General features: G+C 36.4%; 1 protein-coding gene and 1 long non-coding RNA gene across 2 annotated transcripts in view; one reads left to right on the top strand and one right to left on the bottom strand.

Annotated features, from left to right (window-relative positions):
* Positions 1 to 18,144, top strand: part of MTREX (Mtr4 exosome RNA helicase) — a 130,759-nt gene that overhangs the window by 93,575 nt on the left and 19,040 nt on the right. Inside the window, exons 22-25 of the mRNA XM_038010397.2 lie at positions 4,174 to 4,337; positions 9,277 to 9,382; positions 12,907 to 12,963; positions 14,670 to 14,832. Of these exons, the coding sequence (XP_037866325.2) occupies positions 4,174 to 4,337; positions 9,277 to 9,382; positions 12,907 to 12,963; positions 14,670 to 14,832 (490 nt within the window). The remainder of the gene's footprint in view (positions 1 to 4,173; positions 4,338 to 9,276; positions 9,383 to 12,906; positions 12,964 to 14,669; positions 14,833 to 18,144) is intronic.
* LOC140711509 (uncharacterized) lies at positions 1,962 to 16,892 on the bottom strand. The gene is made up of 3 exons (XR_012092770.1): positions 16,795 to 16,892; positions 11,404 to 11,466; positions 1,962 to 2,392 (listed from the first exon to the last, which is right to left on the bottom strand). It is a non-coding gene; the product is annotated as an uncharacterized lncRNA (long non-coding RNA).

Raw genomic sequence — 18,144 nt, 5'->3', positions numbered from 1 at the left:
ATAATGCTTCTGTGAACATTTGTATACAAGTTTTTGTATGGATGTTTTGAGTATCTTGAGTGGAAATAGGTAGGATTGCTGGATCCTATGGTAACTCTATATTTACCTTTATGAGAAACTACCAGACTGTTTCCAAAGTGGCTACACCACTTTATGTTCTCACTAGCAATTTACGAGGTTTCTGCTTTCTCTACATCTTCGCCAGCACGTGTTATTGTCTATTGTTTTTGCTATAGCCATCTTAATAGCGTCAAATGGTAGTAGTTCAGCTTTTTAGGATAATTAGCTTTCATGTCTAACCAGTAAAAGCATTATTATAAGCATTCTGTATAGCGAATTTAGAAAAAGCTTTTTGACGTGAACACAATCCTTTCCACTACCTACTTTTTTTCAACTGGAATGTATTACACTATACAAATCTCCCTTCCTCCGTGAAACTTAAAACTCCTTGCTGTTGTACTTTTTCAACTTTTATCACATACCACTTTTATCAATATATTTGTCTTTGTGTCTCATAAACTAGATTTTAAGCTCCTTAGAGTGAGATGTTTCATTTTATTTACATTTTCTCATAATGGTCTATTTTTATAAAGTAAATGCCCAGTATTTGTTGGATAAATACATGAGTAGAAACTCCTTTAATAATGTGTTCAGTTCATAGTTTTAAAGCCGTCTCCCTTTCTAGCTTTTTGTGAACTTACATCATATGGTGCTGTAGCAGATAGACAATACTTGGCTGCATGCTCAGTGAACACATCCATGCTGTGACCCACCTTGAAGTGCTGCTAGGCAGGAGTCTTGCCAGGTGCTTCTCAAGATGAGGAAACTGGGACACAACAAGCTTTCATTACTTACACAGATATCCAGTTGTGATTCTCACCTGTTCGTCTCTTACCAGGACCATTGCAGCAGCTCTCTCCCTGCTGTCAGTCCCTCCATGGCCACCAGGGTCAGCATTATGTTTCCACAACACAAGAACAGGTAGACTTGAGCGTGGTTGAATGATGACTGGAAAGCATCCTTGGAGGTGGTTTGAAGGCATTATCTGAGCTGCTCAAATATACTGAAAAAGACATTGGCTGGCTGAAGGGACTGACTAAATAAAGTTGTTATGGAGACTCTGCAATAACATGTAAGAAGGCTCATGTATGAGCATTACATGAAAAAAGGATCTGAAATTGAAGTAGACTATGATTACTATTTAGTAGAAATATAAAATATACCAGAAAAGACTGAAAGGAAAACTTTAAGTGGTTGTGTTACAGCAATAAGAGTATAGTGGTCTTTTTTTTTCTTTTCCTGCCCCCTGCCCACCATTGTCTATAATGTGCATATATATGGTCTTTTTTTTTCTTTTCCTGCCCCCTGCCCACCATTGTCTATAATGTGCATATATATATATATATATATATATATATATATATATATAAAATGTGCTTATATACATATAAGCACATTATATACATATAAGCCATGGTTGCACCACTGTACTCCAGCCAGGGTGACAGAGTGAGACCCCATCTCTTTAAAAAAAAAAAAAAAAAATACATGTATAGTCCAGTTTTTTTCCCATGCTTATATACATATAAGCACATCGTGTGTGTGTGTGTGTGTGTGTGTATAAATACACATATATATATATATATAATTTCTTTTTTCATGGAAAAAAATACAGCCTGGGCACAGTGGCTTACACCTGTAATCCCAACACTTTGGGAGGCCAAGGCAAGAAGATCACTTGAAGCCCAGAAGTTTGAGACCAGCCTGGGCAAGATGACAAGACCCCCATCACTGCAAAAAAATTTTAAAAATTAGCCAGACATGGTAGCATGCACCTGTCATCCCAGGTACTCAGGAGGCTGAGGTAGGAAGGTCACTTAAGCCAAGGAGGTTGAGGCTACAGTGAGCCATGGTTGCACCACTGTACTTCAGCCTGGGTGACAGAGTTAGACCCCATCTCTTTAAAAAAATAAAAATAAAAAGTGTACATGTACAGTCCAGACAGTTTTTTTCCCAATATTTTTGATCCATGGTTGGTTGAATCCATGGATGTGGAACCCACAGATAGGGCCAACTGTGTGTCTGTGTTGTTTTATAAATGTGTTGGAAAAGATCTTGTACAGCATTGTCTGGTGTCAGCCACATTTAAATTTTTTAGTGGCCACATTTAAAAAAAGAAACCAGTGGCATTAACTTTAGTAATATTTTTATTTAACCCATTATATCTAAAATATTTTAACATTTTTATATTCAAAATACAAACATTACTCAAGAAAAAAAAAATCTTAAATGTTGGACTCTCTTCTACCTTGTAAGCTTTATAAGCCTCACAGTTATTAGCACGATGCTTTGCTCTGCTCACATAGGCATCCTCAGTCACTTCAGTCAAACCCTAAAAAACAATGGTTTGTTCGTTTTATTCTGATAGGCCTGATAAGTCATGCTAGGTAGCGTAGCATTCATTATCTAGCTTGGAAAGCATTGCTTCCTACGACATGGCATTGTGACTACACATCTGTTCATAGAAATATAAATAATCACTAAGAGCTTGCATCTAGGGTCTGATAGCCTGGGCTTGAACCCCATCTTTATCACTCAGTAGCTCTGTTCACAGCAATAGAAATAATTGAAAATAGCTTGGATTCTAGGGTCTGCTAGCCTGGGTTTGAACTCCATCTTTATCACTCAGTAGCTCTGTATTCTTGACCAATTTACTTAGTAATCTCTCTGTGCCTCAGTTTTCTCGTCTGTAAAATGCAGATTTAATATTACTTCCCTACCTTTTAGGATTGCTGTAAGAATGAAATAATGTAAAGCACTAGAAATAGAGGACATAGGTAATCTCTGAATAAATATCAGTTGCTGATCACCTTCATAATTTTTCCTCCTTAGTAGAAGTTTAATAAAGTCTAAAAAATTCCGTTATCTTTGGATTTCAACTTAACAAAACTTTTCTGTCAGTGTTTTTCTGAACAACCACTTCAGGATACCATTGTTCTTTGTTCTTGTACTACTGTATGCTTGTCATCGTTGGAAAATATGTAATATTTACTGATTAACTAAATTTTAAAACTTATCTACTCTAAAGGATGACATCAAGATGATACATTTTCATTTTAAGGTTTCATCTATGTTTTGAATAAAGGCCTATTCTCTTTGCTAAAACCATTTCCAGCTTAGGCAAATTCATGATTTAACTTAAGGGCAAAAAGAAGGAATAGTTTTCAGGACATCATGGGGGAAATATAGATAGTCAAGAGAAAAGATTTCTGTACCCTCATTTTTCTTTCCCTGTTCTCTAAGCTATCCCCTGATGCCCTAAGGATGAAAAGCTAGAGCTGCTGGGATTGGTACTTCAGGAGTGTGATTAATTGTACATTGAATCCTGTCTTGGGAGAGCCTATCCTGAATTCACCACTGACTTTTTCTACTCTTACAGCCTACCTTGTCTAGCTCACAGTATCCAGCTCACTCTCCTCCTTCTAGCCTTCCTCCTTACCTCTCTTCATTTAAGCAAGAGCCATGCTCTGTTCTCTGTCTTCTTTTTTTGTGAGACAGAATCTTGCTTTGTCACCAGGATGGAGTGCAGTGGCGCAATCTCGGCTCACTGCAACCTCTCCCTCCCAGGTTAAAGCAATTCTGCCTCATCTTCCTGAGTAGCTGGGACTACAGGCGCCCGCCACCACACCCAGCTAATTTTTTTTTTTTTTTTTTTTTTTTTGTATTTTTGGTAGAGATGGGGTTTCACCATGTTGGCCAGAATGGTCTTGATCTCCTGACCTTGTGATCCGCCAACCTCAGCCTCCCAAAGTGCTGGATTACAGGCATGAGCCACTGTGCCCGGCCTCTGTTCTCTGTCTTCTTATGCTTTTTACACTTCTAATATCTGCCTGCTCTGCCTCAGATTTTTCAAATGGACATTTTGTATTTTCCATGTACTTAACATTTTAGGTAGTATTTAATAACTTTTCAGATAAATCATTACTCTTGTGTAATGTTCTGGGAACATATCTAAGCTGCACTTTCCCCAATCTCCCCAGCACTGAAGCTTTAACCCAGAAGTATACTATAAGATGTTCTTAAAATATATTTTTTGTTTGATTTCATGAATAAATCTCCTTGTACATTATTCACTTTATTATTGAACTTTCTTTATACTTTTATGTGCTATAGATTGCAATAGATATTAAATCTGCAAAGCGAGAACTGAAGAAAGCGAGAACAGTCCTACAAATGGATGAACTCAAATGTCGCAAACGTGTTTTAAGAAGGTTGGGATTTGCTACTTCTTCTGATGTAATAGAGATGAAAGGACGAGTGGCCTGTGAGATAAGCAGGTAAAATCTGGTTGTTCTAGAAAGTTGATTTTTTTTTTTTAATTTTTAATTTTAATTTTTGTTTATTTTTTTGAGATGGAGTGTCACTGTGCTGCCCAGGCTGGAGTGCACTGGCGCAATCTCAGCTCACTACAACTCTGCCTCGCAGGTTTAAGTGATTTTAAAATAACTGTTATCTTTAGGAAGAAAGAGCTTTCTTAAAAATATAAAGTTTGTACAGTACCTTCCACACTTAATACAGTTTTGAACCGTGAAATTGAGAAATTAGAAAAATCTCTTAGATCTCAGTAATTAACACGAGCGCTCCTAGCATTTGTATGTATTTCCTTTGACTTTTTTTAATGCCTTGCAGGATTTTTACATAATCTTAGTTTATATATAATTTTGTATACTTTTTAAAATGTATTAACATTTTCCCACCTTGAAACTTAACCTAGTAACCATTATCTTGTTACATGTGTAGCAAACTGTAATGAGATTTTGGACTAATAATAGGATTTTACAACAGCACTTAATTATAAGCCACAGATTAAAACTGGTTATATTATTTTCTGTTTCAGTAATCTTCTGTCACATTACAGATGACATCAAAACTAAATTATTTACAACATCAACAGTTACTTTATGCTCTTACTGTTTTTATGGGTCAGAAATTCAGGAAGAGCTCATTTGGATGGTTCTGGCTCAGTGTCCCCCAGGATTGCTGTCAGACAGGTGGTTAAGCTGTAACAGTAGGAGTCCGGAGCGGCTGGGGAATGTTAGGACCTCTCTCTCTCTGTTAGAGCTTCTCCATGTGGTCTCTCTACATGGGCTAGTTTGGGCTTCTTCACAGTATGGCAGCCTCAGGATGCTTACATGGTAGCTGAAGGCTCCAGTGTGAGTCTTCTAGCTGGCTAAGGTTGCCTTTTCTGACCTAGCTTTACCTTTTGTAACCTAGCTTTGTTATCATAAGCATCATTTCCACCACATTCTCTTGATTACAGGTGAGTTATAAACCCTCCTGGATTCAAGTGGGGGATAATTAGATTCCACCTCTTAATGGGGAAGTGGCTGTTGTTCAATATGACTTTCTGTGATAATGGAATTGTTCTGTATCTACACTGTTCAGTACAGTAGCCACTATTTAGCATTTGATACGTGCTTCGACGGAGGAACTGAATTTTTAAATTTATATCAGTTTAATTAAAATTGAAATTTCCACGTGTGCACATGGCAGTCTTTATAGATCAGTGCAAATCTAGAAGAACATGTGGTATAGGAGATGCTGTTGTGGCCATCTTTAGAAAATACAATTTATGATACTGTTCTAAAAACTGTGTTAGTTATTTCCCACCATGAGGAATGTCTCCTGACTTAGGAGCCAGTTTGCCTCTGTCCTCCTTAACTGGAAAGTCATAAGCTGGTAGTTCAGGCAATATCCAGTCTGAAGATATATCTTGTTTTGTCTATATAGTGATAATCATCATTTTCAGTGAATATATAAAAGACACTTTTGAAACAGTTTTTTTATGTACTCAGCATGGCCAGGATGGACAGGACCAGAGAACTACAGGCCTTGTAAATGATTTCAGACTTTCTTAGTAAAAATGTATTTATATCATTCATCTGTCCAGATGTTACAGACTCAAATGTCTGCATAGAACCAGGAGACTGTGGTGAACAGGACAACTCTTAGCCACCAAAAGGGGGCAGTGACTACCCAGCCCTAGTTAGTTGTTATCACAGGATAATGTGCTATTGGGTTTTAATTAATAACATATCCAGGATTAAATCTAAACTGCAGTACTGGTCTACTGATTCATATGCTAACGTTATTGGGATTATTTCCTTCTAATAATTATTGTTTTACAATTAATACAGAAATTTCCTTTAGATATCCACAACTAGATTTTGTGTTAGAAGAATGGAAATTGATTTTATTCCAAGATACATTTTTCATTTATAATGATAACAATATTATATCAAAGTTTGTTAACTTTCCCCAAAATTTGCAAAAACTGGGGCATCTTCCTAGACTCCTTCTCTCACCCATTTTTGCCTTTTTAAACATTGCCACTGGCTAGTGTGTATCCTTCATTATTTTTGGCCTCAATTACTGCAGTTGCCATTCTGATTATTCATTGCCTCCCTTCTTGAGTTTTCAAAACCCAAAGCACAAATCTGGTATGTCGTTCCTCTTTTCTTCTTGAAATGGGATCTTGCTCTGTTGCCCAGGCTGGAGTGCACTTGTGCAATCTCGGCTCACTGAGCCTCAATTTGCCAGGCTCAAGTGATCCTCCTGCCTCAGTCTCCCAAGAACCTGGGACTGTAAGTATGTGCCACCACAGCTGGCTTTTTTTTTTTTTTAAGTTTCTGTAGAGACGGGATCTTGCTATGTTGCCCAGGCTGGTCTTGAACTCCTGTGATTAAGCAGTCCGCCCACCTTAGCCACCCAAAGTGCTGGGATTACAGGTGTGAGCCACTTCACCCAGCACCCCTTTGTGCCATTCTGTTTGGTAAAAGTCCCTCAGTGATTCCTTATTGCTTTTATAATAGATTCCATAATTTAGTATATTCTTACTCTCCCTCTCCAGCAGTCTATTGCCACATCCCACACTACTTTTCCTTTTGTTTCATATGAACTTTAACCTCCACCCCATGTCCTGCGATTCTTGCATATTTTTGCAGAGAACTTCGAAAGTTGCTCTGAACTTCTTCAATCTGATTTTAGGCTCCACCCCTTTTTTTTCCCTCATAGCCACTTGTATAAGTCTGTTAGAGCACTCTGTTAGATCACTGTTCTGTGATTATCAGCTTGTCTGCCTCCCACGTTAGACTGTAGCTTCTTGAAATAGTCTTTCCTCATTTGTATTGTTGCCCTCTTTGCTTGACTTAACTCTTAGCTTAACACTAGAGACCCAAATTTAGTTTTTGACTTTTATTTATAAATATTTTAACTGTTGGTAAAGATTATAATAGTTCATGACTTTATTCTTTTTTTAAAGACTTTCCAAAAAGTAAAGGCAAAGTTTACTTTTTTAACAATACAGTACAATTATTGTATGGGTCAACTGAACCCTGATTATAGAAGTCTAGAAACATCATCTTTGTAGTGTTCCTTTTTTAGCTTGAACACAGTTGCAAATTCAGAATTTTTCATTTTCCACCCAAGGAGAAAAATAAGTGAAGATATTTTGCAGTTGTTACCCAAATCAGAAGATAAACACAACAGGACAAAACGTACTGTAGTCAAAGTGGTAATGGTGAGATTGATTATATAGCAAAGTCTCAGACCCTAGGTAAATTCTCAGACATCATAACTAGTGCATGAACAATATTTTTCTTTTTTTTTTATTTTTATTTTTTGAGACAAGGTCTAGCTTTGTCACCCAGGCTGGAATGCAGTGGCAAGATCATGGCTCACTGCAGTCTTGACCTCCTGGGCTTAAATGATCCTCCCACATCAGCCTCCTGAGTAGCTGGGACTCCAGGCATGTGCCACCACACTCAGCTAATTTTTGTATTGCTTTGTAGAGACAGGGTTTTGCCATGTTGCTAGGCTAGTCTTAAACTCCTGGGCTCAAGTGATCTTCCTGTTTCAGCTTCCCAAAGCGCTGGGATTACAGCCATGAGCCGCTGTGCTCAGCTGAACAATATATTTCTAGGGACAAATATATATACACACACACACATATATGTATTTAAATATATATATTTATGAGATTATTCATTTAATCATTCAACAGAAAGGACGTAGTTATGTAATGTCTATGATGAGAACCTGGACCATCTCATTTTGCTAAAAGGACTTGTAATAGTAGTCTCATCTTTTATGATTTGTGCACCAAAGTTTCCTTATATGGTCCACAAGTGGTCAAATACACAGTTGTGTATATAAGGAAATTGAAAAGAAACAGATGATGAAGAAATTTTTTAAAACCTGTTGATCATTCTAATCTTTGTAATAATAAATATATTGTCCTTTTAAGTCTGTACATGAAAATGTTTTACAGTTATGGAGCAAAGGTGACCTTCCTCTCCTCAATGAAATCAAGTTGTCAGTTTAAAAAAATGTATTTTGATGATGCAAAGAGGACTCAGAAGTAGTAAGCTAGGACTTAAAAGAGATATAAATCTGGAATTGTAATTTTGACAGGGCAGGTGTGAGAAGAAACAGAAGTAGTGATGAGCTAGTACCTACCTATTAAAGATGTACTTGAAATCTAGAATTGTATTTCCTAGATGGATATTTTTCAGATTCGTGGATGACAATTGGTGACCAGCAGTTTGTTGCATTCAAAGGCTCTTGCCCATCTTGGTTATATACCTTTCAGCCTTTAGAAAATATGAATTAAAATGTGAGTCTTCTGGCCAGGCGTGGCATCTCACACCTGTAATCCCAGCATTTGGGGAGACCGAGGCAGGAGGACTGCTTGAGCTCAGGAGTTCCAGATCAACCTGGACAATATAGCAAGACCCCATCTCTACTATAATATAAAAACTTTAAAAAATTACAACATAAAAATAAGAAAATGTGGGTCTTCTTATGAGTACATTTTAATTAAGATTTATAATAAAATTGTTTTTCATTATTTTTATTCTACAGATTATTTGTAAAATAACTGAGAAGTAATTATAAGAGTCCTTTGGCCCTAGAAAATAAATGACAGTGATGATTTTTCCTAGCGTACTAAAGGTTAAGAAATTGTTCTTATTTCAGTGAATGTTTGCATTTTGATATTTGAAATCTTTATGTGAAATTCCCATTTTACATTGATTATGTAATCTATCGGTAATTATAAAGATCTGCTTTGTCCTTAAATAAATTATTGTCTTTCCTCATTGATTACTCCTGAAGGTCAAATAATATGTTTTATTAAAAACTACATGTTAAAGGCATATGTGTGTGTGCATGTGTGTTCTGACATTTTAAATTTATTCTTTTGTTTTGCCGTTGTAGTGCTGATGAGCTCCTTCTAACTGAGATGATGTTTAATGGCCTTTTCAATGACCTTTCTGCAGAACAGGCAACAGCATTATTAAGCTGCTTTGTGTTTCAAGAGAATGTGAGTTAATTGATTTAGCACATCTTATTAATTCACACATCATGTAGTTAATAGTGTTATGGCTATATTATCAAATATTACTAATACTTACATATTATAGGTTAATGTTAATTGGAAATCACAGCAACTTTAACACAAATGTACTAAGAAAATTGAATGATTAAATACATATTATTAGAAAGAATAAAATAAGATTTGTTAACAATCACTATTAATTAGATTTTAAGTTTTAAATTTGTTCTGTAACCCAATTCATTGAACATTTGGCCGAGTCCTAGACAGTCCTAGAAATAAAAAGATGAGTGAGAATAAAACTAGGAAAGTCTGATAAAAATGAAAGTGGGGAGTGAGGTTGAATTAACTCTACTCCCCAGTATTGAAGAATAATGATGAAGCAGTCCATCCTGCTAGGAACTGAAACATTAGTTTTCATGGGCACGGTTTGAGTTAGTGATTATAAGATCCTTGTTGGTTTGGCAGCAGTTTTTTTTTGTATGAGTAATTAGTTCACTTTCAACAGTTCTTAAGAAATCAAAAAATGGAGTGCTGAATGGAACACATAAGAACACTGATTATCCTTGTACTGCATTCCAAAAACCAGTATGATTCATTTTTAAAAGTAAGATGTGTTGTTTTACATTTAAAATTTAAGACTTTATTTATTGTAGATGGAGTGGATAGAATGAGAATAAGACAAGGACATCTGCCTTCTAAAAATAATTTAATATTCTAAATTTTTGGAAGACCCTTTACTATACATACTTAGTTTAACTTTTAAGTAAATTGTGTAGGACAAATTGTAGAGTTTTTTTTTAAGTTCCACAGCTCTTAAATCTTGGGGCAAGATGTCAGTGTAAGGAGTTTAGATTTATTCATTGAAACCACACCTAATTGGTCTGTTTACCTGTTAACTGTTTCCCTATTTATTAATCAGATCAAATATATTACTTCTTGAGTAGATAGGTACTTTTCTCAGGTCCCTGATTACTGATTAGAATCACAGCTGTTAGTGGCAATGATAACAAGTAGGACAATAATCCAAAAACAGTTTATGCTTTCCTGAGATTGCCTACTATGCACCTATGAAATATGCATACAAAATAGTGTTTTTCCTTAGGCTCAAAATTTTATTATATCAATTTCCAAGATAAAAATAATTAAGAACATTTGTCAAACTTGGAATAGGAAGGTTCAGGGATTTAGGTTTGTAAATAGTTTGGGGATAGGTGGTCTTCTACCCACGTCACATTTTGTCTTACTTTTCATTATTTGCGTGTTCTTGTTGTTTTATACTGTGGCACTATTACAGTAGTTCCTTTTTCTGAGAGGCCAATTATATTCCCTCTTCAAAGGAGTTGGTTAAGGCAAACCACAGCTCTTAAATCTTGGGGCAAGATGTCAATATGTGCAGTTAACATTTATTCAGTGAAACCACACTTTGTTATATACAGTGTCATCAATTCTTGTGGTGGCGCCTTTTAACATTGAGATGAAAGATTGTACTAATTGTCATGTGGATTTTTCTTGATGCTTTTAACAGAATGTTTTCTGCCAAAAAGAATGTTGTCTTCTAGTAAATATAGTAAAATACTTGTTATAATTAGTAAAGATGAAATTCGCTTAATATAATAACTTCTATTTTAAAATGTATTTATAAAACTATCTCAACATTTAAAAAATAATATTTAAAAGGTTACATAAATCTTCATAATATAAAGATCAAGTGCATACAAAAATTTATTAAGCGCCCAGTGAGGGCAGTGTACAGATCTAAGCACCAGAGATGCAGCAGAAATGTTTGCTTTCCTGATACTTACATGCTAGTGGGTGAAGATAAAGAAATACGATACACATACATTCTGTCAAATGGGGGTGAAGATTTTTGGAGAGAAGTGAGAAGAGTCAGATCACTGGGGGGTTGGGGTTACTATTTTAAATAAAATGATTAGAAAAGGCCTCACTAATGAAGTGAAATTTACATTGAGGCCTACAGGAGAGATGAGGGAACAAACTGTACATACCTGGTGGGAGAACGTTGTTAAAATCACAGTTAACCTCCTCATATCAGAACTGGTGCCTTCTACCTATAGTGAACAGCAGAGAGGAATGTGATGAGTAACTGTTGACCATGAATAGACACAATATCAAACACATTTCACAGTCTTGGGTTCTTTATTAAACTGAGATATTAAGGTCATTCTGGCTATTTTGCTTTTTTGCCATTCATCAATAATTTCTGGTTTTAGCAACAATAATATAGAATCTGGTTCTTGATTTATTAAACATATATGCATGATGCAAATCAAAATCAAGTCCTATGTAAGTACTGGTGCTTAAAATAAAGGCAGATACGTCGCAACTAACCTACAGTTGCTTTAAAAAAAAAAAATTTAGGGATCGGGCATAGTGGCTTATGCCTGTAATCCCAGCACTTTGGGAGGTTGAGGCAGGCAAATCATGAGGTCAGGAGTCAATATCAGCCTGACCAACATTGTGAAACCCCGTCTCTACTAAAAATACAAAAATTAGCTGGGCATGGTGGTGCGCACCTGTAATCCCAGCTACTAAGGATACTGAGGCAGGGGAATCGCTTGAACCTGGGAGGTAGAGGTTGCAGTGAGCCGAAATCGCACCATTGCACTCCAGCCTGGGCAACAGAGTGAGACTCTGTCTCAAAAAAAAAAAAAAAGGCTATAATTACTTTAAACCCTGTCTCACACATACATACATACCATTCTTATAGTAATTTTATTTTTGTACAGTAACTACTTTTGTCAAAAATTTCTTCACAAATAATGTCTGTTATTCTCATGATAAACCTATTCATTTTGAGGATCTGGTTTTATTTTTCTTTGACAGGGAAAAAACCAATACACAGAATTAAGCAGCTTGTCCAACTTAATTTGGCTAGTTAGTGATAGACCTGAAACTCCATTGTATTATTCAGAAATTGACAGAATTTTCAACTGTAGGAAAGCAATACTAAGAATACTGAAACTCAGATTAAACTTCTAGCTGTCTTATACTTCGTTAGAGTTAGAACATCTGTGTAAAATAAAAATTGGGGACATTATTTTTAACGTACTTTATCTTGAGTTTTCAGTTTCTAACTTTTCAGTTTCTACAGATTGAAAGTTGCCTAGAAACTAAAACTATATCAAAGATAAACTATGATAAAACCCTTTAATGTTGATGTAACTGAACTACTGCGTATGTTTACAGTATTTACCCTCCCACAGTTCCATGGATAATCACAAAAAGCAGCTAGTTAGCACACTGCAGATGTAGCGGTGTGTTTTCCTCTGAAATGTAATAACAGAATATTATAATTTAGGATGAGAGGAATAGTGATTTTGCCTGTGTACACTGAATTGATTAGAAACTCTAAGTGCTATTGACTGAGGTCTTATAATTTGATATGTGACTGTCTTACAAGCTTTGTTTAATTTGTTAAAACAGGTAGTGTGAAAAACCAAGAACTTTAAATGTGGGTTTTTATATCTTGTTTTCCTTTTCTTTTATAGTCTAGTGAGATGCCCAAATTAACAGAACAATTAGCAGGACCACTTCGTCAAATGCAGGTAAAAAAAATTTTTTTTTGAACTACATATTTATGAATAGTAGATTGTAAAATAAACTTTTTTGATAATCTAATCATAGTGGTTTATCATTTCATAGAGATAAGCTATAAGGATTAAATATGTCACTTAATGTCAGTCATGTAACTTAATGTTACTCTGATAACATCTCTTGTGATTTTTACTTTAATAATTAAACAGTATTTCTTTCCCATTATTGTAATGAACTATATAGCATTATTGTGAAAGGAGATTAAAAACTTCATAAGTAAATAGGCTGTACTGACAGCTCAGTACATGTGTCATTTTCTTCCTCAGTACTAATAATGGTATCTTGATGGATTAGGATTTAGTTTATTTTTAATTCTTTGCACATTTTTTCATTCTGGTTTATAACAAAGTTTTGTTGTTTCATTTTGTTGTTTTGTTTTTGAGACAGTCTCGCTCCCTTACTGAGGCCTGGAGTGCAGTGGCGTGATCTGGGCTCACTGCAATCTCCACCTCCTGCATTCAAGTGATTCTCCTGCCTCAATGTCCTGAATAGCTGGGATTACAGGCCTGCCACCACGCTCGGCTAATTTTTGTATTTTTAGTAGAGATGAGGTTTCACCATGTTGACCAGGCTGGTCTCGAACTCCTGAGCTCATGTGATCCTGCAACCTCGGCCTCTCAAAGTGCTGGGATTACAGATGTGAGCCACTGTGCCTAGCCTATAACAAAGTTTTAAAATCTGTTTTATCATAAGAAATTGTTTGTCTCTGGGTCCTCAAAGCCACAGTAGTTTATAGTTAGTAATAAATTTATCTCATTAATGTCATAGGATAAGCCGATTTTATCTGCCTTTTCAACATTAGACAAAGACAAGGAAAGATGAGCTAAGGAATTACAAGAGAGGAACAAAAAAAAGTGTCATAAAAAGGCCCCTTCAGAACAACAGACACTGGTGCCTAGTTGAGGAAGGAGAGGTTGAGGAAGAAAAAATGTAAAAAACCTGTGGCATATTATGCTTAGTACTCAGCTGACTAAATAATCTATACACCAAACCCCTGAGTCACAAGTTTACCTAGATAAGAAACCTGTACGCATACCCCTGAGCCTAAAATAAAAGTTAAAATATTTTAAAAATAATAATTCAAAAAATTCTGATTAAAATAAAAAGGCTGGTTCAGTGGAACATGTAACATGCCTTAAAATCACTAAGAAATTTAAATTTCTAGAACCAGCAAAGTCTTCATAGGTTCATAGGCCTAGGAGTTTTTGGTCTTTTAGATTGCCAAGTAAAGAAGAATGAAGTTTCTCAACTTAGAGGAAAACAATATGAAGATATGTACATTTTTAACCATTGTTGGGGGAAAATTTATTTTCCTCTAGGATTTGTATTTCTCTAAATCTGTTTTGTAATGAAATAGAGATTAGTTAAATGCTGCTCTTGAATACTTTTAATGAAGAATTCTGTCTGTTTGTTGAAAAGGTATCACTGGCTGAAAAGCATGCTCTTGATACATTTACGTCAACATAATGGGAAAGATTGGCCGTTTGATCACTTAGTAATGGAACAGGCACTGTGCCTACTTAGGAGCAGAATGTCCACATTGCAGACATAATACCTAGGAAGAAAAAGGGACCTCCTGGAATACTGGCTTGGAAACCTAAAGAATAAAGTGATATGGGAGATCATAAGTAAGGAATTTTAACTCTTATCTTTAAAGGAATGTGCTAAAAGAATCGCAAAAGTTTCAGCAGAAGCCAAATTGGAAATTGATGAGGAAACTTATCTAAGCTCATTTAAACCTCACTTAATGGATGTAGTATATACCTGGGCAACTGGAGCTACATTTGCCCATATCTGCAAAATGACAGATGTCTTTGAAGGTATGGTTAAATTTTACATATATATATTTACAGTATAAGAAATACAGTTAGGATGGTATTGTTTTAACTAAACAAGAATATGTATTTTTAATATTTGGTAATTAAATGAAATCTCCCTATTATATAGATTAAAAAATATTTTCCACAAATTCTTTGTATTATTTAATAAGCATAGTCTGTTCAGTAGAAAGTCCTTTAGAATCTAAACTGTATAATTCTGTGCAGTTATAATTCTATGAGTTTCTACAGTCACAAGCAGATGACCCTAATAAGTCATATTTATGTGGGCATTTTTCCTTTTCACTTTTGTTCTCCTGGTGAGCTATATAATTCCACTAAAAATAGCAGAGCTTAAAATGATCAGTCATTCCCTATGTAATAACTGACTTGGCTTTAGTCAGACTGTTATTGCAGCATGAATCAGATTAAATTTAATGAGCAGGACTTTAAGAGACTGAAGAATAATTGTTACTCAACTGAAGAGAAATTTTAGATGAAAAAACTAAGGCAAAAGAAATATAAGGAATAATTATAAGTGAATTATAAGAAGCAAAAAAATAAGTAGACTGTTTAAACAAAACCATATTTTAAAATGCTGCATTCAGTAGGAAAAGATTGGCTTATGTGTTTATAAATGGCCAGTTGTATTTACTGAATGAGATAATTTACATTGAACTTTCTTAAAAATGAAAATACATGAGTTCTGTATAGAGATTATAATAAGAACAGCTACTATTGCTTATAGATTTAGTTTGAGAAAAATTACATGTTTAACATGCCCAATATTATAGACCTTTCTGTCACGCGTGTCCGTGTGAAGAGACCACCAAACAGGCTTTGTGTGAGCAACACGGCTGTTTATTTCACCTGGGTGCAGGGGGGCTGAGTCCGAAAAGAGTCAGCGAAGGGAGATAAGGGTGGGGCTGTTTTATAGGATTTGGGTAGGTAAAGGAAAATTACAGTCAAAGGGGGGTTGTTCTCTGGCGGGCTGGAGTAGGGGTCACAAGGTGCTCAGTGGGGGAGCTTTTAGAGCCAGGATGAGCCAGGAAGAGGAATTTCACAAGATAATATCATTGCTTAAGGCAAGGACCGGCCATTTTCACTTCTTTTGCGGTGGAATGTCATTGGTTAAGGTAAGGCAGGGCATTTGCACTTCTTTTGTGGTTCTTCAGTTACTTCAGGCCATCTGGGCATATAAGTGCAAGTCACAGGGGATTGGATGGCTTGGCTTGGGCTCAGAGGCCTGACACTTTCAACTGATATTCTTAAAGAAGTAATAGATTACTGATTTTATGAATCAGTTATTTTTATGCTGCATAGGTTAAACTTCTCTGCAACAGAGTATTAAAAACTTAAACTGAGGACCTTTACTGTACTGACTATATTGAACTTTATGGGTTTTAAGGTTTTTAATGTTAAAGTTTATAGCACCTTTTAAAATTACGTTATTGTATCTTACATGTTTTTTCTAGGGTTTATAAACTTCTAAGTCTCCTCTAAATGATCATTTAGTCAAACAGTCCCAAAGCATCCTTTGAATTCTGTTACTGGGAAAGTCATTGTTCATTAAGTAGGTATTATATGCTGAACATTGTGCTGAGAGCTCTGTATAATTTACATGTAATCACCAAATAGCAATTCAGGGTAGATATTGTCTCTACTTTGCACAAGGAGACTATGGTAAGCAGTTTGGCCAAGGCGATGTGACAGCAGGATGATTTAAACTCTGGTCTCTGTAACTACATGTAACTTCACTTAAGCACCATAGCCCCTTATCCTTAAATTTTGGATCACCTGAAAATTTCTTAAACCCTACACTAGACTATACCATCTCCATCCACAGAAAATTCATGCTTGGAATAATACTAAATAGGTCTCTAATAGTGGATGATGTTTAGCAACATCTCTAATAGTTAGTGGTGTTTGGCTGAGTCTGTGAGAAGAGGGATGATGTGTACTTACTGATGAAAATTGCTTGAAACAGAAGCACAGGTTGGTATATGACAATTATATGTTTCAGCAGCACTCAGGCATCACATAGAGCACCACCAATCTTCAGTCTGACATCTTTTTGGAACATAAGGATGAAATTAGTAACTGTTCAATGCCTAAATAATTCCAAGACTTGTTAATACAATACTCATATTTGTATAATACCTGCTTCTCTGAAAAGTCAAAACACAATGACATAAAACAATAGTGGTACAGGGCAAAGAGTAGCCTTTTTTTTTTTTTTTTTTTTTAAGAAAAGTAAAAAGCAGGCCAGGCCCGGTGGCTCACGTCTGTAATCCCAGCACTTTGGGAGGCCGAGGCGGGCACATCATGAGGTCAGGAGATCGAGACCATCCTGGCTAACATGGTGAAACCCCATGTAGTTTTTTAAAAACTACAAAAAATTAGCTGGGCGTGGTGGCGGGCGCCTGTAGTCCCAGCTACGCGGGAGGCTGAGGCAGGAGAATGGCGTGAACCCGGGAGGTGGAGCTTGCAGTGAGCCGAGATCACCGCCACTGCACTCTAGCCTAGGTGACAGAGCGAGACACTGTCTCAAAAAACAAAAGTAAAAAGCAGGGGCAGTAGACCTGGCCTGTCAGATGAGTATATTTTTTAAAAAATCTAGGAATTAATATAAAATTGTCTTAATGGATTATTTTTTCTGTTTTTTCTGCCTAAGTGGAAGTTACCGCAGTATGGAAGATGAATCCTAAACTGCCAAATTGAAGATGGTTTGTAGCTCGTACTAGTTGCCAGCTATGAGTTGACTTTTTCCACAGCATACTGTTAGGCAGGAATCTAGACCTAACATGGCGGTGTTACCCAGCGTAGCAGGCCTTTTGTTAAAGACTTCCTTCCCTTCCTCTTTGAACACACCCTCAGACTTACATACTTCCGAGGTTCCGGCTGGGCAACCACACTCCCCCATGACTTACAGCTCACCTGCATTCCACAAGTTCGTAAACAGCAGTTTCGGTTAACAGTTTCCAAAGACCCCTTCCCTGTGACCCTTACTCAACTCCTGCCCTAGTAGTTTCAAGACCTCCCAGGCCCTGTTTGCACAACCAGCTTCCCTACCTCTCGGGCTATAAAAAGCCCGTACACTCCTCCCTCAGCACGACTTCCTTGGCCCACACCTTTGGACCGAGGAACCTTGCCCGCAAGCCCTAATAAAAGGTTATTCTCACTGCCATTTGCCTTGTGTCTTGTTCCTGGTTCGGCTCCAGCCTCAGTTTCCCCTTACATTTGGTGCCGAAACCCGGGAGGAGACCCCGCTCCCCGGACCCCTGCCGCGTCGGGCAGGCTGTCCTCTCCCCAAGC

This window comes from Chlorocebus sabaeus, chromosome 4 (assembly GCF_047675955.1).
Source record: "Chlorocebus sabaeus isolate Y175 chromosome 4, mChlSab1.0.hap1, whole genome shotgun sequence".
Classification (NCBI taxonomy): Eukaryota; Metazoa; Chordata; class Mammalia; order Primates; family Cercopithecidae; genus Chlorocebus; species Chlorocebus sabaeus.
Note: the sequence above shows the minus strand (reverse complement) of the source record. Positions and strands in the feature narration are given on the sequence as shown.